General features: G+C 48.3%; 1 protein-coding gene across 11 annotated transcripts in view; it reads left to right on the plus strand.

Annotated features, from left to right (window-relative positions):
• The window catches only part of FRYL (FRY like transcription coactivator), a 2,496,013-nt gene that overhangs the window by 853,985 nt on the left and 1,615,033 nt on the right, over positions 1-26,995 (plus strand). For all 11 annotated transcript variants that reach the window (XR_013608325.1, XM_078678213.1, XM_078678216.1 and 8 more), the window contains one exon: positions 2,105-2,212. Coding sequence is in view for 10 of the 11 variants with exons in the window: in XM_078678213.1 (XP_078534339.1) it covers positions 2,105-2,212 (108 nt within the window). In the remaining variant the exon portion in view is untranslated. The remainder of the gene's footprint in view (positions 1-2,104; positions 2,213-26,995) is intronic.

The following is a 26,995-nucleotide window of genomic DNA, read 5'->3' on the forward strand; positions in this document are numbered from 1 at the left end:
ATGCACCCGCCGTCCGTGGGTGAGGTAACGCGAGTACTTCGGTGCTCCCAAGGGTATTGACTATCCAAGTGTCTAAGTCTTTAGTTGTTTCCTCCTAGCTAAATCGGAAGTGTCCTAAATCCTTCTAAATCTAACTTCTAAGTTCCCATTGACTTTGCATTGACTCACGAGTCTGTGTAAAGACCAGGCCAGAGCTCTGCATCGAGGTCTGCCTGCTCTAACCATTGAGCCACACTACTCCACATATATCCTGTGTGGTGTCCTTTCATTTGATATTCAAGGGGTTACATATAGTAAAACAGCTAGCTTTACACGCCCTCAAGAGTCTTTTAGCCTAAGACCGTTCTGTCCACGCTACCACTAGGATAGCTGGTCTATAAGGTTGACTTACAACCATCACCATAAGGGTTGTTTGGACTGGTGCAAGGGGATCACTAGAATAGTGAACACCATATACCAGGCCAACTTCTCACATATACCACTTGGCATCGAAAACAACTTTTTCGTTACAAGAGCGGCAAAGCGAGGCACCAAGCCTCAATATAAGGTGGCTCCTAGCAACCTTTAGCATCTACCAGTCTGCTTCCCAGAGTTTTGACTCCTAGGTCGATGAATCCTTTGACAATCCATGCTACATCCCCCGTAGTGAGCTAATAAGCTGCTTGATACCAGACAGACATCCCTATAAAGGAAACAGAACAGTTCTGCTGTTGCTATGCCTCCTTCTACATATTGCCATCACACAAAGATATCATCTTACTTTTGAGGAGGCTTTATCAGAGGAACATAGCGTCAGCCCTGTTCCCAAAAACAAAATATACACACTACCCCAACTACCCAGTACATGTCCCCTACGCACTCTTCATTCTACTTAAGAGGCCATCTTTTAAGCACTTGCATTCATGCCTCCTGCAGGTTTTGTTTCCTGAAAGAGGGCTTTACTAATGGGCATTGCTCCCCTGTGCAAACCCTTTTTTCCAAGGGCTGAAAAGAAAGATGTACTTTGAACACCCCCTTGTTTTTTGCAAGAAGTCTTCTCTCCTTACCAGGCAACCAATCTATGGAATTACCTTTTTCTGTAACCATTCGGCTGCAGACAGAGCTTTACATTTTAGAAGAACAATTATGTACTATGTTGACCGTACAAATTACATCAGAAAAACAAGGCAACTCGTTGTTTGGCAAGCTCATTTCAAAAGGTAGACTTAGCAGTTGGATTGTAACATCTATTCAGATTTGTTATACTAAAGTCAAATGCACTTGCACTCTGTGCCTAGGGCTCATTCTAGTAGCAAGAAAGGTGCCAAAATGGCTTTCTTAGACAGTATCTTGTTAGCAGATATCTGCCAAGTGGCTAATTATGGTGTGTATTCTCATGTTCACTAAACATTATTTTATGGCCCTTCATGCCCTACAAGCACAAGTTGGACAGACTTCTACACTTATTCTGCTTGCAAGTTACCACTTTAGGGTTTGGGTACAACTTTTCATTATGTGCCCAACATATGATGTGCAGCAGCATATGCTACAAACAGAAAACGTTACTTACCTAGAAGAATGTAGCTTATAGAGCTGTAGATCAGTGTGCTCTCTACCTAGATTCTCACAACAGCATGTGTGGTACTTCAATCAATGCATATTCTTTCTCCACTCCACAGATCTTATGTTTCACATCTTCACACAATAAAAACCATAGAGGAAACAACATAAAGGTGAATTGTGCATCCTGGTGCATCATGGGTTTCAATGGAGATATGGGGATTCACCTCAAAATGTAAAAACATTTGAGATTAACACTAGAGGGCAGGACTTTGAAAAACATGCCAATCTACAGCACTACAATAAGATGCAAAAAGAATATTACTGACAAGTACGTTTTAGCTTAGGTAGTTCCAATGCAAAGCCCAGACTATTGAAAGACAGGGCTTGAGTTCCTAAGAAATATAAACAGGTAGTTAGCTACTGCTGAAAATGTTTACACAGTCTATTTCAACATAGATGCCATGAAAAGAATATGCTTTGTTTAATTTGTTTATTACAGTGTTTAGAATAACCCGCCATAACTAAACTATTTTTTTTCATGTCATGGTTGATATTGATGTAGGGGTGAGAGAAAACCAAAGATTGATCTGTTTAGAACTTGCATTGCTGCTATCCCAAGGCTGATTCCAGATGGCATGAGCCGAACAGAACTCATTGAATTGTTGGCGAGGTAAGTTTAGCATTAAATGTTGTAGCTACAAAACAATTGGTAAGTTTCCCACGATATAGAGTGTACGTTATGTTAGACACTGCGAAGTTAATGTCTCTCTGCCTGAGAACCTAGATTTAAAGTTTGACATCAGCCCATGCTTGTCTGAGCTAGTATTAGTTTTTTTTTTTGCATAATCACTAGTAAGCCATAGCCTCCAGTGTAGGAAGTGTGTATCCCTGCAGATAGGAAGGAAAGGAGACCCTTGGAATTTCCTTAAAAGTGAGCTTTACTTCTTCAGCACCACCATACAAATGTGACTGTGAATCGTAATTGGTGTATAGTTGGAGTCTGACAAAAAAACTAGGGTGCAATAGACCCTCATAGGATTGAGTTTACCAGTCAGTAGTTGTGGGGTCAAGGCCATGAAGTATTACTGTACTAGTGTACGTGGTTAACTTTAATTTTTGAAAGCTTCCAAAGCTGCCCAAGCTAAAAAAAACTGGAATTTTAGTGACTTCTTTTTACTTACGATTTATTTATTATGGTGGTGTTTTCAACATAAAATTAATGTCAGTGGTGGTAATGTAGTGTGGGTTTGTGCTCTGACCTATGTTTATTTGCTCCTGTATCCTGAGTAGATCTTTTCGCACAGCCAAGAATGTGCAGTGTTACGATTACTGCATGCTCAAGATTCTTCTTCGTAGTTTCCTTACCGGTGCCCTGCACCTGCAGTAGGACTATAGTATGCCTGCCCACCTCTGCCACAAGTTCTGAAAAAGTCTGGAGGACCAAATGGCCCCATATTGGGCCAGGAGTATGGCACCGTCACTTGTGGAGTCTTAACACTTGTCCTCCAGGTAGTCTACCTCTTTTGCTGAACCTCCTGTCACAGCAACAAAGCAGGGTCCTGTACCAAAATCTCTGCAAGCTGCACTTCCATCCATGGATTGAACAGCAGCAGATGAGTGGGTATAATCTGCCTGCAAAAGTGGTGTATGTTATCGTTGCAGCTTGGTGCCATCTACCAAATCCATTTATTTTTGTATCCAGTTCGTGTCCTGGTGCCACACTGTAGGAAAGTAGGATCTGTGTTCATGGTTACCCCCACTTTTTGCTGGTGTTATTCTGTTTGACTAATCGGACTAGGATCCTGCTAATCAGAACCCCAGTCACTGTGCTTCCTCCCAAAAGGACTATGGTAAGTACTTTGGTACCTTTGCAATTAACTACTAGGGTACCCTTTTAAGTCCCTAGTATACAGTACTAAGATATCCAGGGCATAGGTACACCAGGGGTCTCCCATGGGCTGCAGCATGTATTATGCCACCCTTGGGAGACCACTCAAACGGATTACAGGCCTGCCATTGCAGCCTGTGTGAGCTGGTTCTAGCACCACTCACCACAGATATGTTACCTTATATCTGAGGTCACTGCATTTAAACCTGTTAGTTACCCCTAAGGCAGACCTTTCAATCCTGAAGCAGGGTGCTAGGTTATAAGTGTGAGGGTGCCCTGCATGAGCAGGACAACCCCTTCAAACTCTGGAGTCGATCCTCCAGGCTTTGTAAGTGCGGTCAGCCATTGTATACACATAGTGGACATCAAATCAATTACTAGACGTATAACTATATATTGACCAAAACCGATCGTGTGGTATCAAACATGTTGGAATCCCAACACCGATTCCAGTGTTGGATGTAGGATCCCAAGTACTGGGAGGCTCCAATAGGGAGCCCCCAATAGGGAGCCCCCTGTATTCCTGGTACCAGCCTTTCAGGGTCTAACAGCAAGCTAGTGCTGCTGCCGACCACTGACCTGATTCTGCCCTCCTGCTGCTCGAGCAGGGGAAGGTAGAACAATAAGTTTCCTGTCACAGGGTGGTGTGGCCACCTTCTTGACAGGACTTTGTGTTTTGGGCTGGGCTGGAGGCGCTTGAGAGCACCATTAGACTGCTTTCAAGGGCATATTTGGTGCCCTCCTACCATACATACTCCAGTTGGATCTAGTTCAGAGAGCCTTTGGTTCCTGCTTTGACACGAAACTGGACAAAGGACATGGGAGTATCCTCCCCTCTGTCCAGCCCCTCCTCTGGGAGGATCCCTGAAGTGTACCAACCCTTTCCCTAGGGTACTTAAGGGCTTACCTGTGTGTGGCTCTTTAGATACGTTGTGGGACAAGATTCAGATCCGAATCCACTTCAACCGTCTGGGCAGAGTGGAGAGACTGCATCAAGGAAGACTCCTGCTGCTCCTGGTCTCGTCCTGCCAGTCTTCTGTGACGTCTGTGCCTGTGCTTCACCCAGGTTCTTCTCCAGGGCTGTGGGCATCAAAGACCCCATAAGTAATCTCCCTTGGAGTGAAGGAGTCATTCTGTAGGCACTGCAACAAAGCTGACCGGTCTTCTGCTCCTGAGCTCCCACAAACTCTGAAAGGTTCAGCAACACAGGTGGTGGTTCTGCAAGTTCCTCGAGGTCTGCACTGTCTTCTCAGCAAGTTCAATGCCAGTATCTCTCGCTGGAACTGCTGGAGCAGAAGCCTTGAGCAACGCATCAATTTGCCGTTGCCAAAGTTTGGGACCGTCCTCAAGAGATCTTTGGGCTACAAAAAGATCCATCCTCCAGCATCTCTTACTACCAAGGTCTTAGTCTTCACCGCATCTTCTGCACTGTGGGCCTGCATCTTTGGTGAGATGATAGAGGTCCTCTTATGACTCCTGTGGTTTCGACCTGTGGGTCCTCTTGAAGGTCTTCTTTGGCTTCAGTGGGCTCCCCTGCTTACTCTGGCCTGCTCTGACACTCCCACATTCGGGAGTTCCTTGGGCTTTGCTGGTCCCAACACTGTACCTTTTTTGTTTACCATGTCTGTTCCTGCTCCAATGTCTTGTTGGTGCTCCATCCCCTGACACCGACCCACCTGGTTCTTGACTTCCAACGTAGAACAGCTCGACAACTACTCCTGGATTTTCACAGCAACGCCTGGTTCTCACAGCTGCAGCAAAAAGGTCACTGTCAACCCTCCTGCATCTTGTCATCAGTGGTCATTGGTCTTCCATGCCTCCTGATCACTCACAAGTGGCATAGACTCTGTCCCCTCTGCCTGCAGGTGCTCCTCTTCAAGAATCCAACCTTCTTTGCCAGCGGCATCTTTCCTGAAGTCCTCTGCTGTGGCGGTTTCCAACGTCACTTTCCTGGTGTAGGTATCCTAGTTCTCCAGTACATGCCTGAATCATTCCCCGTCGTCTGAGTGGGAGTCCCAGGGTACATGAAAAAGCAGTAAATATGCTCATAATAACCAAAAAACCTTGGTAACATAAAAGCAGGAAGTAAAGTAGCCCAAAGCTACCAAGAAAAAAGTTCCACATCTATGACTATCATAGTCATACAAACAGAAGCTACGGTGAAGATCACCTACTAAATGCACCTGTGGAGATCTGGTATTTAGTAACCTGAATTGATAATTATTTGTCTAGACACTCAACTTGGAATGGTCCACCGCTAAGGCCACTACAAATAGAAATTATATACAAGAAACCAAGGAGTATCAAATGTTCAAAGTCAAAATCATTCAACAGTCATGTGTAGACATAGTTCTTCAAACAATAAGAGAAACTCTTAACAGCAGGTGTTGCTTCTTCTTTTAGTTTTTATTTTTCGATTTCCACTTGAAAAATTTTTTTTTGTCTTTCAAAGATGTTTCCAAACGATCAAATGAAATCAGTTCAATTGATAATCAAATAAATGCCAGTACAGCCTACGCGTTTCGTCCTCGCAGGGACATCAGGGCTAAATTCGTTAGAGATCAGTAAAATTCCTCCTTTGAGTTTAAGTATTCATGGCATAAGCGGTTGAGAAGTCTTCAATTACTAGTGCATGATATTTCTTATAGTTTGACAGTCCTTGTAGTGTTTAGAACGCTGCCTATTACTTATGACATTCCAATAGCAGTCATATAAGACGTTTTTCCTCCTTTTCAAATTTATTCGATAATCAAGCGAGTCGTCTGGGAGGTTACATGCGGGAGAAGCCGACCTTGATTATCGAAGAAATTTGAAAAGGAGGAAAAACGTCTTGAGGGCTGCTGAGGAGGTTTTGTCTTCTCCTGGGGCCAAGGTGTTAAAGGAAACCACAACCCTCTAAGGGTTCTGAAGGTCCTTCCACTTCAAAAAAGGCTACTCCACCTACTAAGGGAAATCCTTTGCCTTCCACGCCCCCGAGAAAGGCAGTAAAACCCCCTACCTTCTAAGCTAACTTCTGAGAAGATTCTCCCTCCGAAGAAGACTCCATCGTCGACAACTCCATCGACGAAGATTTCCGTCAACGCAACATCTACATCGACAGTGACCTTATCGCCGAAGCCTCAAATGAGCATGTCGTCTGCTCCATCCCCGTTGACTCTGGTCTCCGTGAGACCCATCTCGTCGATGAGAGAGGCAGTATCTATTGTCGGCGTCCCGTCGACGACTGCCTTTTCGACGACCACTTCATCCTCGATGGTTGCCTCGTCGACGGCGAGTTCGTCGTCGAGAACTTCATCGACGATCGTATCGTCGACGAAGACTACCTCTTCGACGAAGCCCTCATCGTCTTCGAAGACAATTTCGTCGACGGAAACTACCTCGTCAACGGTTTCACCTCTGGTTACATTCCCGTCGACGCAGAAATTGTCATCTTGTACAGCGCTGCAACTCTGGTCAGCGTCTACGGCTATAACATCTACACCGTCTACGACGACGCCTTCATTGTTACAGAGACGTGGTTCTAAGCTGGAACCTCTATCTCCATTGCATCTTTCTCCACCTAAGGTACCTCAACAAGTTCTTGTACAACTACAGGATTCAGATGAAAGTGAAGAGGACTCTGAGGTGGATGACAGGTTTCGAACAGCTAGAAGCCCTTCAGAATTGTTCATAAAGTATCAGGAGGATGAGCAAGATGAGCAACCTTCTCCTGAACCTTCCTTTAAGCATACCTTCAGCTCAGATACCTATAGCTTTACTGAACAATCTCCAACATATGCTAGACGACTATTACCCGTGGTTCCCGCCATCTGAATCGGCAGAGGCCGTGCCACCTACACCTGTTGCTCAAGCTTCCACCTCAGTATTCCGAGCTCCTAGACCACCTTCACCATTTCCATCGCATCATTCTCAAGAAGCACATTCATCGGAAGTTGATAGGGAGGAAGGTGAGGTAGATGAAAGATCTCTTATGTCGGAGTGGGATAAGTATCAAATTCAAACCTCTTCTCCACTCCTACTGATTCTCCGGTGGATATTGGAGGCTTCCACCTCCTCATGGAGAGAGCAACTCAAAGATTCCTTATTCCCATGGAGACGAAAGAAGAATGCTTCCTGTATGTCTTTAAGGATCACTCAAGGAAGCATATTCGGACGATCCCCATTATAGATTTTATATGGATGGAAGGAGGGATTGAAGGCGATGTCAACTCCTGCGTCTATTCCTCCAGTCTTGCCCAGGCTGGACAAGAAGTATAAAGCGCCCGACAATTCTCTGGCATGCCTCATAAGGCACCCAAAGGCTGACTCTGTAATTGTGCAGGCTGCTCAAAGACGGGCTAGGAATCCATCAACGCCGATCACAACTCCACCTGACAGGGACGGCAGACGGTTGGACTCAATTGGGAAAATAGTCTCCACCATGGCAGCGACAACGGTCCGTGCAGCCAATTCACTAGCCATCCTGGGTCGGTACGACAGACAAATGTGGTCAGACATCTCACCGTATATCAACATGCTACCGGAACCTTCAAAGGCTGAAGCTCTGAAGATTTTTCAGGAAGGGGAGCGTGTCTCTGCGGAGATTGATTCGGCCGTAGATGTAGCATCCACAGGTTTCAGACAGCTAGCGGGTGCTGCTGTTCTGCGTAGGCAAGGCTGGTTGAAGGCTACATCTTTTCGCCAGGAGGTACAGGCAAAGGTAATGGACACGCCGTTTGATGGAGAGGCTTTGTTCGGCCAACACGTAGAAGAAGCCCTACAAACCATCAAGAAAGACACCGAAACTGCCAGGTCTTTCGGTACTTTGCAATTTCGTAAGCCGCCCAAAAGGACGTTGATCGTTCTCCAATCGAGGGAACTACAGCCAGCAGAAATCCTACCAGTTAGATCAGGGTAATCAGTGATACCAGTCACAAAGACAACAGTCGTATGGTCAACTTAACACTTCCTATTTGCAGAACAAAAGGAAGCCATCCTACTGCGGAAGAGATTCAAATAAAAAGCAATGAGGACCGCCACCTGCCACCGCTTCTACGGCAGTCCCGTGTAAAGGTTGGAGGAAGAATCTCACAATTTTACTCAAATTGGTCCTCAATAACATCGAAGAAGTGGGTCCTAGACATCGTATTCAAAGGCCATGCTCTAGAATTCGAAAAGTTTCCTCCAAATTTTCCCCCAAGAGGCCCACCTCCAGCTCATCTCAGAGTTGTTTTCTCAGATAAATTTGATGATAATCTATCTTAGCTCCCTCAAGAAATATCTAAAGAAATTGTCCTTTCGACTGTTAACGCTTCAAGACATTCTACAACTTCTGTCACATGGCCACCCTCGACCTTCAAGATGCATACTTCCATGTTCCGATTCTCCCCAGACACAGAAAGTACTTGCGTTTCAATTTGTCTGGCAGGGACTTACAGTTCAAGATCCTTCCCTTCGGACTAAGGTCACCTCCCAGGGTGTTTACGAAGGTTCTAGCTCCAGTAGTGGCGCACCTCCGTCTGGAGGGGATTCACATTTTTCCTTATTTGGACGACTGCCTTATCAAGGCGAGTTCTTTCTCAGACACAGACACCCATGTCCAGAGATGTCTGTCTCTATTTCAGTTGCTGGGTCTCTCGATCAACCTCGACAAGACTCATCTTGTTCCTTCACAAAGGCAAACGTTTTTAGGGGCGACGTTGGACACGCAGCTGATCCAGACTTTTGTCTCAAATGAAAGGCAGCAAAAGATCCGCAAGCTAGCTCACAAATTAAGATCAAGAAAGTCCGTTTCAGTCCGACAGTTCAAGTCCTTTCTAGGAATGATCTCCTCTTGCATCCCCTTAATACCCAACTGCCGCCTCAGAATGAGGCCCCTACAAGACGAGCTCAACCAACAATGGTTACAGATCTCAGGATCGTTCGACGATCACGTTCAGATCACTCCTCGGATGCTAGAAGCCTTCCTCTGGTGGACTTAGAAGAAGAATGCAGAGAAGGGATATGCATTCCTTCAAGAAACGCCAAATTTTACAATCACCACATACGCGTCCCTCGAGGGTTGGGGAGCACATCTTCAAGGGCTAACGGTCAGCAGAAAATGGAGCCCTCAACAACGGAAGTGGTATATTAACCTGCTGGAACTACGAGCCATCAGCCCTGAAATCATTTCAAACAGTCATTCAAGGAGGCACAGCACTGATTCGGACAGACAATACTACAAGTATGCATTACTTGAACAAGCAGGGACGAATGAGGTTGGCTCTTCTTTCTCAAGAAGCCCTAGAAATCTGCAATTGGGCGATACAGCACAGGATCAATCTTTCGGCAGTTCATGTGCCAGGATCAATCTTTCGGCAGTTCACGTGCCAGGAGTTTCCAATGTTCTGGCGGATTCCCTCAGCAGGTCATCGGTGTCCACTCACGATTGGGAACTGCATCAGCCAACGGTGGATCGAGTTTTCCAAAAGTGGGGTCATCCCGATCTAGATCTCTTTGAGACCAATCAGAACAGCAAATGCCTATTCTTTGCAAGCTGGCTTCCCCACAAGGAATCTCAGGGGAACGCGTTTTCGATGAACTGGTCTTAAATATATGCTTACGCTTTTGGTCCGATACCTTTGGTTCCCAGAGTTCTCCGGAAGATGGAGAGAGAACCTTGTCGCCTAATTCTCATTGCTCCCTGGTGGCCTCGCCAGTTCTGGTTCACCAGACTTCTCTTCCTATCAGAATGCCAACCCATTCAGTTTCAACCAGTACCCAACCTCTTGTCCATTCAGAACGGTCAGATTTGCCACCCGGACCCTGCATCTCTGAAATTAGCTGCCTGGCGTCTGAGCACCTTGAATTTGCTCATCTAAATATCCCTGCGGATTGCAAGGAAGTTTTGGCTAACGCTCAAGCGCCTGTGACGATAAAGACATACAGAGTTAAATGGAAAAGATTCTGCATATGGTGTCAATCTGCCAATGGTCACTCGATTCATGCAACACCTGAACAGATTTTACCTTTTTTCTTACATTTAGCAAGATCAGGCCTTAATGTAGTAGGGGATCTCTGTGTATAGTCATAATCTAGTGAATAGTCCCGCCCATGTGCGTGGACCCCGGAGCAATAAAAAATAATCTCTTAGCGTGTCGAAAAATGCAGAATTGCACAGACACTTAAGAGAGAATTTAAAGACAGATAATGCAGCCTATAAAAGGCTACACTGTCCAGTACTTCAACTAGAAATTCCACCAAAAAAATCCACAAAACCGCAAAGCCTGTACAGATTTCCCTTGCTTTAAAAGCAAAAACCCTCTGGAATGATAGAGAGGAGGACCTGGACAGACAAGCCCCATAGGCTGCCATTATGTGGCTCAGAACAGGATACTGTGCCTTTAAGAGAACTTTCCAGAACTTCACAGTATCCCAGAATGCACTGCAGGTCCCAGTTACTTTCAGTTCTTTTTTCCGGCTCCTGCAAACAGGACCCTGGAGCATTGAGCTCTCCCTTTTCAAGGGTTTATTGGTGTTTTTCACTGTTAATTTCGATTTGAGTGCTTCTAAAGTACTTTAGTGCTGTTCTTCTTGGTTTTTGCTCCTTTTTGATGTCAAATATGCCTGCATTATTTGACAAATGCCCTGAGTGCTCCAGGAAGAAGGCAAAATCAGATTCCCATGAGGTGTGTATCCTCTGCCTTCCCTCTTCCCACATCCCTGAGGAGTGTGAGATTTGTGAAGGCTTCTCTGGCAGGACCCTGAAGGAAAGACAGAACAGGCTTCAGGGCCTCGAGAAGAGAAGGCTGAAGGCGCAAGGTGGGTCTGGAGGGGCTTATTCCGCCAATGCTGAGGCCTCTGGGGGGCTCCCCAGGGGCAGGAAGACCAGCAAACGCTCCCATTCTCCGTCGGGGTCGGTTGCACTGACCACGACGTCGAGAGGGATGACCACGGTCTGTTCCCCGTCCCCCCAGGGCTCTGGGGCGAAGCGACGTCGACGGTCGGCGTCGAGGGAATTGCACAGACCGCCGTCGAAGTCTCCTGTGACGATTTCGTCGTCATCCTCGTCTGCGTCGACGTCGAGTGATCGACGTCGAAGGGCCCGGCGTCGGCGCTCGCCGTCGAGGCGACACCGCCGTTGGCGAAGAGAAGACGTTCGTCGTCGAGGGGATCCTCGTCGTCGAGTTCGCCGTCGAGGCGGAAGAGGTCGCTGTCGAGGCGCAAGAGGTCGCCGTCGAGGCACAATCGGTCATCGTCAAGACGCGAGAGATCGTCGTCGAGACGCAAGACGTCGTCGAGAACGACGAGGTCGCCGTCGAGGCGGTCGAGGTCGCCGTGGAGGCATGGTAGACGCCGAGGAAGGGGCGTTCGACGTCGAGGGAAGGCCGTTCGGCGTCGAGGGACCTACGCTCGCCGTCTGGTCACCGTTCTTCGACGTCGAGGAAGCGTGGTGAGAGGCCTGATGCCGTAGGAGGCTCGCCTGCGTCCATGTCTAGAAAGGAAGGTTCACCGGGCTCGTGTACTCCGAGGTGTATACTCCATCACAGAAGCATGTTACACCTCCGCCTCCGTTGCCAAGGGGTCTTCCTCCGAGGGCTCCGACCCCTCCTCCATTGCCTCCTCTGCCTCCACCTCCTCGGCCTCAGGGGCCTGATAGACCTCCCCCGGTTCCTCCGAGGTCGGTCTCGTTGCCCAGGCTTCCAACCCCCCCCAAGGGGGACTCCCAAGCCTCAGGTCCCTTCCAAGCCCAGGACTCCCGCCCCGGGGAAACCGGCGGAGCGGCCCAGACCTAAGAAATTACGGTCACGCTCCGGACGTAGAGGAAGATCGAGGAGTCGACACAGGTCATCCACCAGATCAAGGCATCGCCATAGGCGGCGAGGATCCAGGTCCCGTACGGGCTCTTCCAGGACTCGCTCATATTCGCCGACCCTATCGGATTCCCCGGAGACAAGGGTTTCTCCGGTGGACGACATAAGCACGCTCCAGGAGGTTCTCCTGAGGGTGGCTACAAAATTGGGCATCACGGTGACGGCTCCTACACCTACGACGTCCGTGATATTTGAGACTCTTCACAAGAAGCACCTGTCTCGCCCTCTGCTACCCTTGGTGCCAGGGTTGGTTGAACCTGCGGAGGAGCTGTTCCTTACGCCTGCGGTGGTGAAGGCCGCTCCATCCCGACTTCTGAAGAAGTACAGGGCGCCAGATTCGGACCCGTCCTTCCTGCTGATGGACCCAGTACCCAATTCTGTTATAGTGACGGCGGCCAGGAAGTTACATTCTACCTCCCCGTCCTCCACCGTGCCGCCTGATAAAGAAAGCCGTTGGATTGATTCGGCTGGGAGGAAGGCTTGTGGGACTTCTTCCACGACCATGAAGGCCTCCAGCGATTCAGCATTGCTGGGGCGGTACGGCCGTGCACTGTGGGATTCCCTGGAACAGTTCACGGACCTTCTGCCACGTGACAAGAGGGAGGACTTCCAGGAAATAGTTAAGGAAGGGATGCTGGTTTCAAACCAGGTCATCAGCGCGGCGGTGGATATCTCGCTGTTGGCTGCCCATGGTTATTGTCACGGGATCAACCAGCGCCGCCATGCTTGGCTCAGGCTCACGTCACTCAAGCCGGAGGCCCAGCAGCGGGTGGCCAATCTGCCCTTTTCCGGAGGGACACTTTTCGGAAAACACGCCGATGATGAGATGGCCCGCATGAAGGCTGAGGCGGAGACCCTGACAGCAGTACGCTTGGAGAAGCCCAAAGAAAAGAATCCCTACCGCCCGTTCCAGAGACGGTTCGGTTCGCAGGGAAAAGGACGAGGACAGTCTTCGGGACAGCAGCAACAACAGCAGCAGCAGTTCCGAAGACCATTCCAAAAACGCCAGAGGGGTAGAGGTGGACAGCAGTCCTCTACTGTGAACAAAGGCCCGTCCGGGTCTCGACCCTGAGCGGTTACTTCCCCTTCGTCCGTTACCCGCTCCGGTGGGGGGGAAGCGCTACATTTTTTCTGGCTGAGTGGAGAAAAATTACTCAGGACAAGTGGGTGCTGAATATTGTTTGCAATGGATACAGTCTTCGGTTCACCACCCCTCCTCCATCGATTCCTCCGGTCAGCTCGCAGTATCAACTGCGCGTGCTCCAGGCGGAGGCCGATATCCTGTTAAGGAAAAGGGCGATAGAAGACGTACCTCTGTCTCAAAGAGGAAGAGGTCTGTACTCCCGGTTCTTTCTGGTCCGCAAGAAGGACAAGAACGAGTTCAGGCCCATTCTGGACTTGCGACAGGCAAACAAGTGGATTTGCAGAGAAAAGTTTTGCATGCTGTTGTTGCATCAGATTTATCCTCAGTTGCAACAGGGAGACTGGCTATGTGCAATAGACCTACAGGATGCGTACTTCCATGTGCCCATTGCACACAAACACAGGAAGTTCCTGCGATTTCAAGTCTGCACCAATCATTATCAGTACTCGGTACTTCCCTTCGGGCTGAAGTCTGCGCCCAGGACTTTCTCGAAGTTCATGGCAGTGGTAGCGGCACACCTGAGGAAGAACAAGGTGTTTGTCTACCCGTACCTGGACGATTGGTTGATCAAGGCCTCCTCCTTCTCGGAAGCTCGAGCGCACTACCATAAGACGTGCATTCTCTTGAACAAGTTGGGGTTGCACATCAACATGTCCAAGTCTGTCCCGACTCCGGTCCAGTGCATTCAGTACTTGGGATCCTCCATCAATACGCTGTCAGCAAGCGTGTCTCCTTCGGAGGAGCGACGATTATCACTCCTTCGGAAGGCTCAGGCTCTCCTGACCACTCCGTCTACGACAGTGAGGACGGTGTCTTCACTGCTGGGTTCGATGGCCTCTTGCATCTTCCTGACGCCACATGCGTGGCTGCACATGAGATCGCTGCAGGAGTGCTTGGAGGATCAATGGGACTAGAGGAGAGGGTCTTGGGAAGACAAGATACGACTGTCTCTGCATGCTCTTCAGTCTCTGAAGTGGTGGTGTTCAGCGGAGAATCTCCTCAGAGGGGTTCCCTTTCACAAGGACATTCCCACTCAGACTATCGTGACGGATGCTTCTCTCCAGGGATGGGGAGCGCACTCTGGAGACTTACAGATTCAAGGGACCTGGTCCCCCACTGAGTCCACGTACCACATCAATTTCCTGGAACTCAGAGCTGTTCACTTGGCACTGAAGGCTTTTCACCCGTCCTTCCAGACCAACTCTCTGCTTGTACAGACGGACAATACGACCACGATGTACTATCTCAACAAGCAGGGGGGCTCGAGATCACGCACTCTGTCGCAGGAGGCGCAGGCGATCTGGCACTGGCTTCTGGCCCGAGGACTGACGATAACGGCCACCCATCTGCCAGGTGTGCAGAATGTTCAGGCAGACTAACTGAGCAGACTGATTCAGGAAAACCATGAATGGGTCATAAACGACGAAGTACTAGGAGAAGTCTTCGCAAGGTGGGGAACTCCAGACGTAGATCTGTTCGCCACCGCAGAAAACAGCAAATGCCGAGACTTTGCCTCCAGGTACTACCAGCCGGAGACGCTGGGGAACGCGTTATGGATCAACTGGTCGAACAGCTTTCTGTACGCTTTTCCACCCATTCCCCTGATTCCGACGGTTCTCATCAAGCTGTCCCAGTCCAGGGCGCGGATGATACTGATTGCCCCGGAAAGGCCCAGACAGTGGTGGTTCACGGACCTGCTTCACCGGTCTCTCCTTCCTCACATGAAGCTGCTGTGCAGGCCGGACCTTCTCACGAAGTTCGGGGGGCGGATGTTGCACCCCAACCTCTCGTCTTTGAGTTTGGCGGCATGGCTCCTGAAATAGTGCAATATGGACATCTTAATCTCCCGGAAGATTGCATGGACATACTGAAGGAGGCTAAGCGACCTTCCACTAGGACTTCTTATGCTTACAAGTGGAAGAGGTTTTGTATCTGGTGCAAGTCCAAGAACTATGACCCGACGACGTGTAAGGAAGATGTCATCCTTCCTTACCTTCTACATTTGGCGCAGTCTGGCCTTAATGTCCATTCCATTAAGGTCCATCTGGCTGCTTTGACTGCCTACAGGAAATGCCCTTCACAGACTTCCTTCTTCCGGGTCCCTGTGATCAAAGACTTTCTGGAAGGCTTGAAGAAAGTATTCCCTCCTCTCAGGCTTCCTTCGCCTTCCTGGGAATTGAATGTGGTGCTGTCCAGATTGATGAAGGAGCCTTTTGAACCTATTCATAAGGCTTCGTTGCAGCACTTGTCCTGGAAGGCGGCGTTCCTCGTGGCTATTACATCGGCCCGCAGGGTGAGTGAAATTCAGGCGTTGTGTTGCCAGGAACCTTATACTGTATTTCATGCTGCTAAGGTTGTTATGCGTACTCACCCTAAATTTCTTCCCAAGGTTATTTCTGATTTTCATGTTAACCCGACTATAACTTTGCCTACGTTTTTTCAGAATCCTTCATCTCCAGCGGAAAGGTCTTTACATTCCCTGGATGTTAGGAGGGTGTTGAAATTTTATCTGGATAAAACCAAAGATATTCGTAGGTCAGACCAATTGTTTATCAATTATGGATCAGTCAGGACGGGTCTTGCTACCTCTAAACAGTCCATCTCGAGGTGGATTGTGTCCTGCATACAATTGTGTTACCAAAAGGCTAATAAGACCTTAGGGGGCAAACCTAAGGCTCATTCCACCAGGGGCAAAGCTGCCACGACGGCTTTGCTTCGTAATGTTCCCATTGCAGAAATCTGCAAGGCGGCCACTTGGAAGTCGGTCCATACCTTTGCTAAGCATTACTGCCTGGACACTGATGTCAGGGCAGACGCTCAGGTTAGGCAGGCTTCGCTGCGAAATCTGTTCGCACAATAGTGGTGTTATTTCTAGTTTCTCCACCGCCGCTTTGGTGTGGGGATGGGCTTGCCATTCATTGCTGTTTTGTGGATTTTTTTGGTGGAATTTCTAGTTGAAGTACTGGACAGTGTAGCCTTTTATAGGCTGCATTATCTGTCTTTAAATTCTCTCCTAAGTGTCTGTGCAATTCTGCATTTTTCAACACTCTAAGAGATTATTTTTGATTGCTCCGGGGTCCACGCACATGGGCGGGACTATTCACTAGATTATGACTATAACAGAGATACCCCTACTACAGAACTGGAGTTACAGGACAGAAACTACTCCTTCCTATTCAACCTTAAAGGTCTTTTTGGCGGCCATCTGAAGGTTCCGACAAGCTGGTTCCAATTCTCTCTATTCGTCAAGGGTAATACAGCAATTTTTTAAAGGGCTCTTAAGAATGTTTCTTCCTATCTGTCGTCCACATCCATCTTGGTATCTGAATGTGGTACTAGCCGCAGCTCATGCGGCAACCCTTTGAACCTATTCATAGAGTGGATTTTACATTTCTATCCTGAAAGGTATCTCTACTACTGGCCTTGACTTCAACTAGAAGAGTCAGCGACATTCAAGCTTTCACCATAAATTCACCTTTTCTGCAGTTCACTTCCACTTCTGTGGTGTTACGCACAAATCCCAGTTTTATGCCAAAGGTGCCTTTGGACTTTCACCTTAACGAACCAGTCATCTTAAAGACATTTTTTCCTAATTCGCAATCCCCTGCGGAAAGGGCGTTGCATACCCTTGACATCAGAAGGTGTCTTAAGTTCTATTTGCAAAGGACCTCTACCATTTGTAAAACAGATCAATTGTTTGTTGCCCACGGAAGAATACGGCAAGGACATGTAGTGTCTAAACAGACCATAGCTCGCTGGATTTCTGCCGCTATTGACTTTTGCCATCAACTAGCTGGAAGATCTTTGCAGACAACTCCAAGAGCGCACTCTACAAGGGCGGTTTCTTCCTCAACTGCTCTTTTTGCTGGTGTTCCTCTTCAACAAATCTGCAAAGCAGCAAATTGGTCCAGCAGACACACTTTTACCAAGCACTACTGTTTGGAGGCTGCCACCAATGCCGATACGTCAGTGTGACAAGCGGTTCTCTGCAATCTTTTTAAATAAGGTGAGCCTCTGTTTTTCCCTCCTCCTGTGTACTACTTCTCAGACGCTTATTATCATGCCTAATATATAGTAGCATTCTCATGTGGTTGCAAGCTTACATGTATTATGCATATTAGAACACTCTTGGTATGTGATTGCATATGCTTTCTATGTTCAGATTTATGTTACAAATAGCGTCTTCCACGCATTATGTGGTTACTGCAATCTACTCTGATTCAGGCATGTGAATCTGTGAAAGACACCCCAATACTGGAGAAGAACAATAGTTACTTACCTGTAATCTCTGGTTCTCCAGTATTGGTGTATTTCATAGATTCACATGCAACCCGCCCACCTCGCCTCAGAGGCTGGTTTATGCTCTTATCTCTTGGTTACACTCTTGTGCGTGAAAATCTGAGAGCCTAAGCCTCTGCGGAGAACATTCTGGTGAGTGCTGTCGCCTGATTGGTGCGTGCTGTCGCCTGATTGGCTGCAGTTTGGACTAAGTATAATGACTATGATAGTCATAGATGTTTAACTTAATTCTTGGTAGCTTTGGGCTACTTTACTTCCTGGTTTTATGTTACCAAGGTTTTCTGGTTATTTTGGGCATATTTACTGCTTTTTATGTACCGTGGGACTCCCACTCCGGGGAATGATTCAGGCATGTGAATTTATGAAAGACTCTAATACTGGAGAACCACAGATTACAGGTAAGTAACTATTGTTCTTCCTGCGGTATCCATGGGCGGAGAGACTCTCCAACCTTTGCATATTCCACTAGGTTTCTTCAGGGTACTCTGGGAAGGGTCATCCTTCTTGAAAACGGCAACCCCGCATTTCCCCTTGACCTCTGTTGAGTGCACAGCTGGGTTTCCACTCTGCACACAGCCTCAGTGGGATTCCTGCGTGCGTACTTCAGGTGGTTCCTTGGGTCCCCAGCTCTTCTAATTCTTGTGGTCAAAGTCTCGTCTTCGGTCGCAGTTCGCATTCCACTTTCTTAGTATATGGTTTGGTCTTTTCCTGGAGACCACTGTGCATTTGCGCTTACCTGTTCCCATTTGACATTTTGTGTCTCAGGGTAGGAAATATACCAATGTGTTAGTGAGTATGTATTATAAATATAACTATTTTTATAACTACACTGAGTGGTTCTTTGTCATCTAACCTACATTATAGGATTAGTTCTGATAAAACAAGCTGCTTAACACTCCTTCTGGACTAAGCATGAAGGTTGCGCTCCACAGCTATCACTTGGAGCTTTCTATGGTTATCTTAAGACAACTTAAAGCACCGTAAGTGTGGTCTGGATTAATGCAGGGTGCATCACTTAAGTGTACTCCATATACTAAGCCATCCTCCTGCACACAACATCAGGTTGACCCTCTTGAGTACAGACTGTTTGAGATTTGTTTTGTTACTCCCCCAGCAAAGCTATGTTGTGTTCACTGTTAAAGCCCTTTCGGCCTCTCTGCGTTTACCTGATTAACATTGGTTATTCACATCACTGGTTCTGATGCCCTACTTAAATTGACTCACCCATATGTTCCCTCCTTTACCCTTTAATGTTTTCGACTAGGAACCTACCTTGTTCCTCACATATTTGATGTGCATGCCATTCAAGCTCATGCACAGTTGCTCCCTTAGATTGCTGACCATTAATACCGTATTCCTCACTAAGATTACATCTGCATGCCATGTCTGTTAACTCCAGGCACTGAAAAGTGCAACCTTCTATATCACAGTCTATATCAGCTTCTTTGTTAACCGATTGGTGCTGCAAAGTCAAGCTTCCTTTGTGTCGAAGGTAGGGGGTCTCTCTTCCACATGGGACAGTTCTTCTTTCATTGCCTTATTCGCTCTGCCACACTGCTCTACAGAGGAGGAAAGCCATGTGAATAGCGATTGCACACTTTTGTGCTCTACAAATGCCCTATATGTGGACACAGGTGAAAACGCAACAGAGCAAGCATTAACAATGATGTAAGATCAAATAAAAGGCTTTATTGGTAGATTGTAATCTTTAGTGAGATTAAAAAGCCTTTTGTCTGTCTTGAACCCGTCCATGCAGAATGCAGGCTCCTTCAAATTACATATATTCCGCACATGTAGAACAGTGATTGCTTGCTTTGAAGTTGATAGGTTGGAGTATAGAAGGTCTAAATTTCAGTACTGAGAAAGAAAAGAGTGGTAATGGAAGATGTTGGGCTCCCATGTTTTCTTTATCAGAAGGTCATTTTTAAAACATTTTGTTATTGTTTGTTTTTTATTCCTTTGGAATTGCCACTCCACTCTTCAATGTTTAATTCTCGTCAGGCATTCAGCATTCAATCTTGTGGGATTATAAAATGAAAGAGGCACATTTTAACTGGAGTGTTCTTTTTCTCAGAATATGTTGAAACAAGAGTTTGTTAATATTATGAGTTAATTTGTTTTTCATAGTTTTGTAGCTTGCATAAATTCCTGTTAGGGTGTCCCGGCACTATAGGATTGAAAAGAAGCGACCGAAAATATATGCTAAAATATACATTTTCTGAAAATGGGGACTAGTACAAGAACTGGGGTTTTCAGGTGCTTTCTGAATGTGATAATTAGGGGTGAGCCGTATGACTAAGGTGGGAGAATGCAAAACTTTAGCGGATGGATAGGACAATGATTGCCCCTAGTTAAGCTTTCTGTATACTTAGGACACTTAAGAATGAAAACTTTACTAGCTAACGTAAAGGAAAGTTTCAATTCTATTAAGGACAGGGAGGTGAGGATTAAGCTGTTCTCTCTTCACTTTATTCAATTTATTTTCCAACCAGCTGCCATTTTTTAAGAAATCATTTAAGTTATAAGACTACATTTCCCATGACCATTTGTGAAAAGAAATGTTCGAGGCATGTGGGCTGCTGAATTCATATCTATAGCATAGATCGCCGCCTAGTGTTGGGTCCGGATGATTGCACATTGTTGTCCTGGAAGAGTCTTCGAAGTATCACGAGATAGGTGGCTCCTCCCCTGGACTACAGTGCGCATGGGCATCGACTCCATCCTCAGATTGTTTTTTTCCGCCATTGGGTTCGGATGTAAATTCGTTATCTCCAGTTCGGAATCGACTTAAACTTTTTCGAGGCCAAAAGGCCTTTTTCTACCCGTCGGTATTGTTTGCGTTCGGTGCCCCGGTTCTATTCCGACTCCGTTCCCGAGTTGGATTTCCAGGGAGTCGAGTGACTCTTCGGTGATCGAGGCCCAGTAGACGCAGCAAGACCATCGACAACGCGACATGGAACGGAGCCCGTTCAAGAAGTGTCCCGTGTGTGGATCGAAGTACCCACACATCGACGTCCACCCGGTGTGCAACAAGTGCCTGTCGCCGGACCACAATGCAGCCAGCTGTATGGCTTGTTCAAAGTTTCGTTCGACGAAAACTCTTCGGCGCGTGGCGCGCATGGCGGCCCGGCAGTCGGCCCCAGCACCGGTGGACATCGACGACGAAGAAGCGGACGAACAAGAGGTTCAACTGCAGATTTCACCTCCAACAGGGGACATCGAATGCGACTACACCGCGGATGTCGAAGGCCTCGATGTAGAAGGAGTCGTTGAGGAGGTAGGGGACGACGATGAGGCCTATGGGGCCATGGAAGATAGCTCAGAGGAAGAGCTATGCCCCGTTCGAACATTTACAAAGGCTCAGGTCCAGGGATCGCCACGCGGCCTTACCCAAGACCTTATACCTGCATCTACGGCCCCGCCTTCTGGCCCGGCTACGGACACATCGGCGGAGCCGTCATGTTCGAAACCGAAACTGAAACCATCGGTGTCGACTAAAGCCAAAATGGCCGAGGCGCCATAAAAACCGAAGACGTCTGCTCCCCCATCGACGCAGTCATCTTCCGAGGTGTCGAAGCGGTCGACACCAAAGAAAGCTGTCGAACCGGTCAAGGTGCCCAAAGTGGTCAAGGTCGTCGAGCCGAAGCCAAAGAAGGCCGCCGACTCGGAGTCGAGTAAGACCGTCGAGCCGAGGTCCAAGAAGGCCGTCGAGCCGACATCAGGCAAGGGCGTCGAGCCGAAGACCGGAACCCCGACGCCGGTGGTCAAGGCAGCCGATCCGAAACCGTCGCCATCCGCGTCTGCGGCCAAAGACAAGGATCGTGGCGCACCTAAGGAGGATGCTCCAACGCACCGCTCAGAGAAGCCGAAGTCATCGACGCTCGGGTCTTCCCCGGGGGGTGGTCAGAGGTCGACTGTCGGGTCGACGAAACCGTCCGCTTCCTTTACGAAGCAGGTCTCGGACTCCCTGAAGCGAATTAGGGACAAAGCTTCGGCGTCGGAACCGAAAACCTCTTCCGCCCCGACGCAAGCTGTACCAACGCCAAAGACTTCGGCGCCGCTACTCTTCACGCTGCCGCCAAAGGTGGCGCCGAAGGCCTTCGCACCTCGGTCGGTGCCCAAGGACTCTGTGGGTTCGAAGCCGACCCACCCGGCTGGGAGTATAACGCATCGACCACCCTTGATGGAGGAGCAGTCGGAGCATTTCATCGATGCCGACACCGGAAAGCTCCTGCTTTACAAGAGGAAAATCACGGCATCGCAGCCTTTGGACTCATATACTATTCCTATGAAGCGCAAAAGGCCTGATCCTGAAGCCCAAGTCTTGGTCGAACCCATACTTCCTACAAGAATTGCAACTCCCTCACCCACTTACTCTGATGGAGAGGATGCAGGGGAGCAGGAGGAGGAATACAATTTTCCAGCCAACACAGAGCCTGATGAACAACAGGACTCCTGGATAGGGGCAGGTGACCAGGGGGATCAGCACACCGTCCATGACCCTCAGGTGTACAATGTTAAGACCTCTCCCACCGAGGATTCTGCAGCATTTAATGCCTTAATTGAAAGGGCAGCCAAGAACCACGAAGTGGAACTACATGCTGACCCTGTGGAAGTGGACTTCCTCTTTGACACTTTCTCAGCTGCTGAAAAAACTGTCAAGACTCTTCCTATGCTAAAGGGGGTCCTTAAGCATGCTGCGGACATTTTCAAGGAACCCACACGGTCGAGGGTAATCAACCCTAGAATCGAGAAAAAATACAGAGCGGCACCTGGCGATCCTACCTACATCAAGGGCCAGTTGCCATTGGACTCTTTGGTGGTTTCTAATGCCCGCAAAAGGGCGAATTCGCAGACCACCGGTGAAGCTCCTCCCCCAGACAAAGAATCTAAAGTGCTTGAGGCATCGGGAAAGAGAGTAGCAGCTCAGGCGGCCAATATCTGGGGTATCTCTAACACGCAGGCGCTATTGGCTAGATACGACAGGGCACACTACGACACACTCGAGACCCTGTTGCAACATCTACCAGACCAATATAAAGAGGCAGGGCAGATGCTTATCCAAGAAGGGAAGCTCAACTCTAACGCTTCCATTAAGTGCGCACTAGACATTGCGGACACTGCAGCCCGAGCAATTAATACCAGCGTAATGCTCAGACGGCAAGCATGGCTCAGAATCTCAGGTTTTAAACCAGAAATCCAAACAACCATCCTCAACCAGCCAGTGAACCCTGACAGGTTATTTGGTCCAGAGGTGGATACCACCATACTGAGACGGCCAAGTCCATGGGAGCTCTCCAGTCCCAACAGTTTCGAGGGAACACTTTTCGTCGCTCAGGCAATCGAGGTGTTAACAGAGGCCAGATGTCACAGCAGGCACAGTTCAATAAGGGTGGGGCGCAATCCTCGTACACCAAGCAGAGTAGAGGAGGATACCGGGGCAACAGCGTCAAGGGCAGAGGCAGAGGCAACAACAACTCCTGTTCCTCTGCCACCAACAAACAGTGACTCCCTGTCACTGACTCCCTGTCACTGCCCCCCGACCACCCAACACCTGTCGGGGGGAGACTCCAGCAGTTCCTGCCAGTCTGGAAATCCATCACCACAGACAGGTGGGTCAGGAAACTTATCCAGTTCGGCTATTGTTTGGAGCTAACATCCACTCCACCCAACATACCACCAAGGCACCGTCCTATGTCAGCAGAGCATTTGCACTTATTGCAGCAAGAGGTTCTTGTCATGCTGCAAAAAGGTGCAATAGAACTCGTGCCAGTGGAGGAAGAAGGCACAGGGGTGTACTTCTTAATCCCAAAGAAGGACGGGTCCCTCAGACCTATTCTGGATCTAAGGCCCCTCAACCAGTATATTCTTTCGGAACACTTCCACATGCTAACACTGCAGCAGGTTCTTCCATTACTCAATCAGGGAGACTTCCTTGCCACCTTGGATCTCAAGGATGCCTACTTCCACATCCCACTCCACCCATCCCACAGGAAATACCTCAGGTTTACCATTCAGAATCGGCATTACCAATTCAAGGTTCTTCCCTTCGGGGTGACCACAGCCCCCAGAGTGTTCACGAAATGTCTGGCGACAGTGGTGGCGCACCTCAGGAGACAAAACGTCCATGTCTATCCTTATCTGGACGACTGGCTGGTTCAGGCAAAGTTAGACCAGCAGTGCGCCGCAGACATGTCCTGCACCATTCATCTCCTTCACGGTCTGGGCTTCTCATTGAACTATCAGAAGTCGCACCTTCAGCCAGCACATGTGCGGCAGTATCTGGGCGCAACGATAGATACTCTGGCAGCCACGGCTCAGCCAAATTCAGTGAGGATCGACAACATCCAGTCGCTCATTCATAGGTTCAGACCGCAACACTCACTTCCAGCTAGAGTGTTCATGCAGTTGATAGGCATGATGGCCTCCTGCATCTTCATAGTCCCGCATGCAAGGTTACATATGCGTCCGCTCCAAGAATGCTTGGCACATCAGTGGACTCAGGCTCACGGACAGTGGAAAGACCTAGTGTTGGTGACCGGTCGGGCGTACAACTCTCTGCATTGGTGGAATCCACACAACCTTTGCAAGGGCCGACCGTTCCAGGAGCCTGTGCCACAGATTATCCTGACGACGGACGCATCTCTCCAGGGATGGGGAGCTCATGTCCTCCACTACACGGTGCAGGGACTATGGTCGACGCAACAAAGGAAGATGCACATCAACTATTTAGAACTGATGGCAATCTTCATGGCACTGAAGTTCTTCACAGTACATCTGTGCAACAAGGTCGTGTTGATCCGGACGGACAACATGACGGCAATGTACTATATCCAAAAGCAGGGAGGTACACACTCTCCACAGTTGTCTCACCTGGCTCAGAGCATGTGGAAGTGGGCCATTCAGAGGAACATCTTCCTCATGGCGGAACACCTCCCGGGCAAAGACAATCAGATGGCGGATCTGCTCAGCAGGTACAGCCACCAGATGCACGAGTGGGAGTTACATCCATCAGTACTCCGCCCGTACTTCCAGCAGTGGGGTCATCCAGAGATAGACCTGTTAGCCACAAAGGAAAACGCAAAATGCCAAAGCTTTGCCGCCAGGTTCCCTCACCCACAGTCGCAGGGCAATGCGATATGGATGAACTGGTCAGGCAGATTTGCGTACGCTTTTCCCCCAGCACCTCTCATACCGCTGGTGGCAAGAAAGCTAAAGCAACACTCGATGACACTCATCCTAGTTGCTCCAACGTGGGCACGCCAACCATGGTACACCACGTTTCTAGAACTCTCCGTGGTACCGCATCAAAGGCTGCGCCTCACACCCAGGCTCTTGATGCAGAACCATGGCGACATTCAGCACCCAGATCCGCACCAGCTCAACCTGGCGATCTGGCTCCTGAGGTCTTAGAATTTGGCTACCTTGACTTGCCTCCTGAATGCATGGACATCATCCGGGAGGCGAGGAGGCCCACTACCAGAGCTTGCTATGCATCGAAATGGAAGCGGTTTGTCATTTACTGTACAGAACACAACATCAACCCGCTAGATGCATCCATTCCTAATATCATCTGCTATTTGTTACATCTTTACAAATGCAATCTAGCATATGCTTCCATTAGGATACACTTATCCGCCATAGCGGCTTATCTCCAAAACAGGCAGCATCTCTCTGTTTTCAGGGTGCCTGCCATTATAGCCTTCCTAGAAGGGCTGAAGCGGGTCATCCCTCCCAGGACCCCGCCAGCTCCTGTGTGGAACCTCAACGTGGTCCTCACCAGGTTGATGGGCCCACCTTTTGAGCCTCTCCATTCCTGTGAGATTCAATTCTTAACATGGAAGGTGGCTTTTCTCATTGCCATTACCTCTCTACGGCGTGTTAGTGAGCTACAGGCGCTCACTTGTCAAGAGCCATTTATTCAAATTCATTACAACAGGGTAGTGCTGCGCACTAACCCTAAATTCCTTCCTAAGGTGGTTTCGCAGTTTCATGTTAATCAAACCATCGAACTGCCTGCATTCTTTCAGAACCCTGAAACAGTGGCTGAAAGGATGCTCCGCACTCTTGATGTCAAAAGAGCGTTAATGTACTACATTGATAGGACAAAATATTTTAGAAAAACACAACAGCTCCTTGTTGCCCTCTCAGCCCAGCACAAAGGCAACCCCATTTTCGAAGCAGGGATAGCCAGGTGGATCGTTAAGTGTATTCAGATTTGCTATCACAAGGCTAAGCGCACTTTAACGGTCCCTCCCAGAGCCCACTCCACCCGCAAGTTGGGGGCCTCTATGGCTTTCCTTGGTAATATCCCTTTGGAAGATATTTGTAGAGCAGCCACATGGTCTACACCACATACATTTACTAATCATTACTGTGTAGATGTGCACTCCAAGCAGCAGGCAGCTGTAGGGCAGGCTGTTCTTAAGACACTATTTCAGACTTCTGCAGCTGGCACAGGCGGCCGCCGTTAATGGAGGGACTGCTATGTATTCTATGCTATAGATATGAATTCAGCAGCCCACATGCCTCGAACTGAATATGCAACTTACCAGTATGCATCTGTTCTTGGCATGTAGGGCTGCTGACATTCATATCGCCCGCCCTCCTCCCCGGCGCCTGTAGCGGCTGCAGACTTTTTTTGCATTTACTCTACGGCATGGCCATCGCTTACACTATTACACTCCATCTTTGCCACAATGGCTAAAAACAATCTGAGGATGGAGTCGATGCCCATGCGCACTGTAGTCCAGGGGAGGAGCCACCTATCTCGTGATACTTCGAAGACTCTTCCATTACAACAATGTGCAATCATCCGGACCCAACACTAGGCGGCGGTCTATGCTATAGATATGAATGTCAGCAGCCCTACATGCCAAGAACAGATGCATACTGGTAAGTAGCATATTCATTATCAGCCTTTCGAATCATAACAGTCGTCAGTATAATGGTCCTTGGAGCCCTTTTATTACCCTTTCTCTTTCTGCATTGACAGCATTCAACCATTCGTCTTACTCCTGTTTGTTAGATTCCATCCTTAAAAGGATCAAGAAGATGCACTTTGTCACTACATAATTAAAAACCTGAAGCATAATCAGACTACATGTCATTACATGAATAAAAAAATCTTGTTCAAGGCGAGAGACCCACCCATACTGTAAGACAAAGGCATTATGAAACTTGGACATTCATCTTATGTTTCCATTAGGGAGGTAAGAAATCTTCTGGAAGAAGTATAGTGTGGGCTAATCCTCGCCTCTGTGTCCCTAATAGAATTGAATCTTTCCTTTA

This window comes from Lissotriton helveticus, chromosome 2_2, assembly GCF_964261635.1.
Source record: "Lissotriton helveticus chromosome 2_2, aLisHel1.1, whole genome shotgun sequence".
NCBI lineage: Eukaryota > Metazoa > Chordata > Amphibia > Caudata > Salamandridae > Lissotriton > Lissotriton helveticus.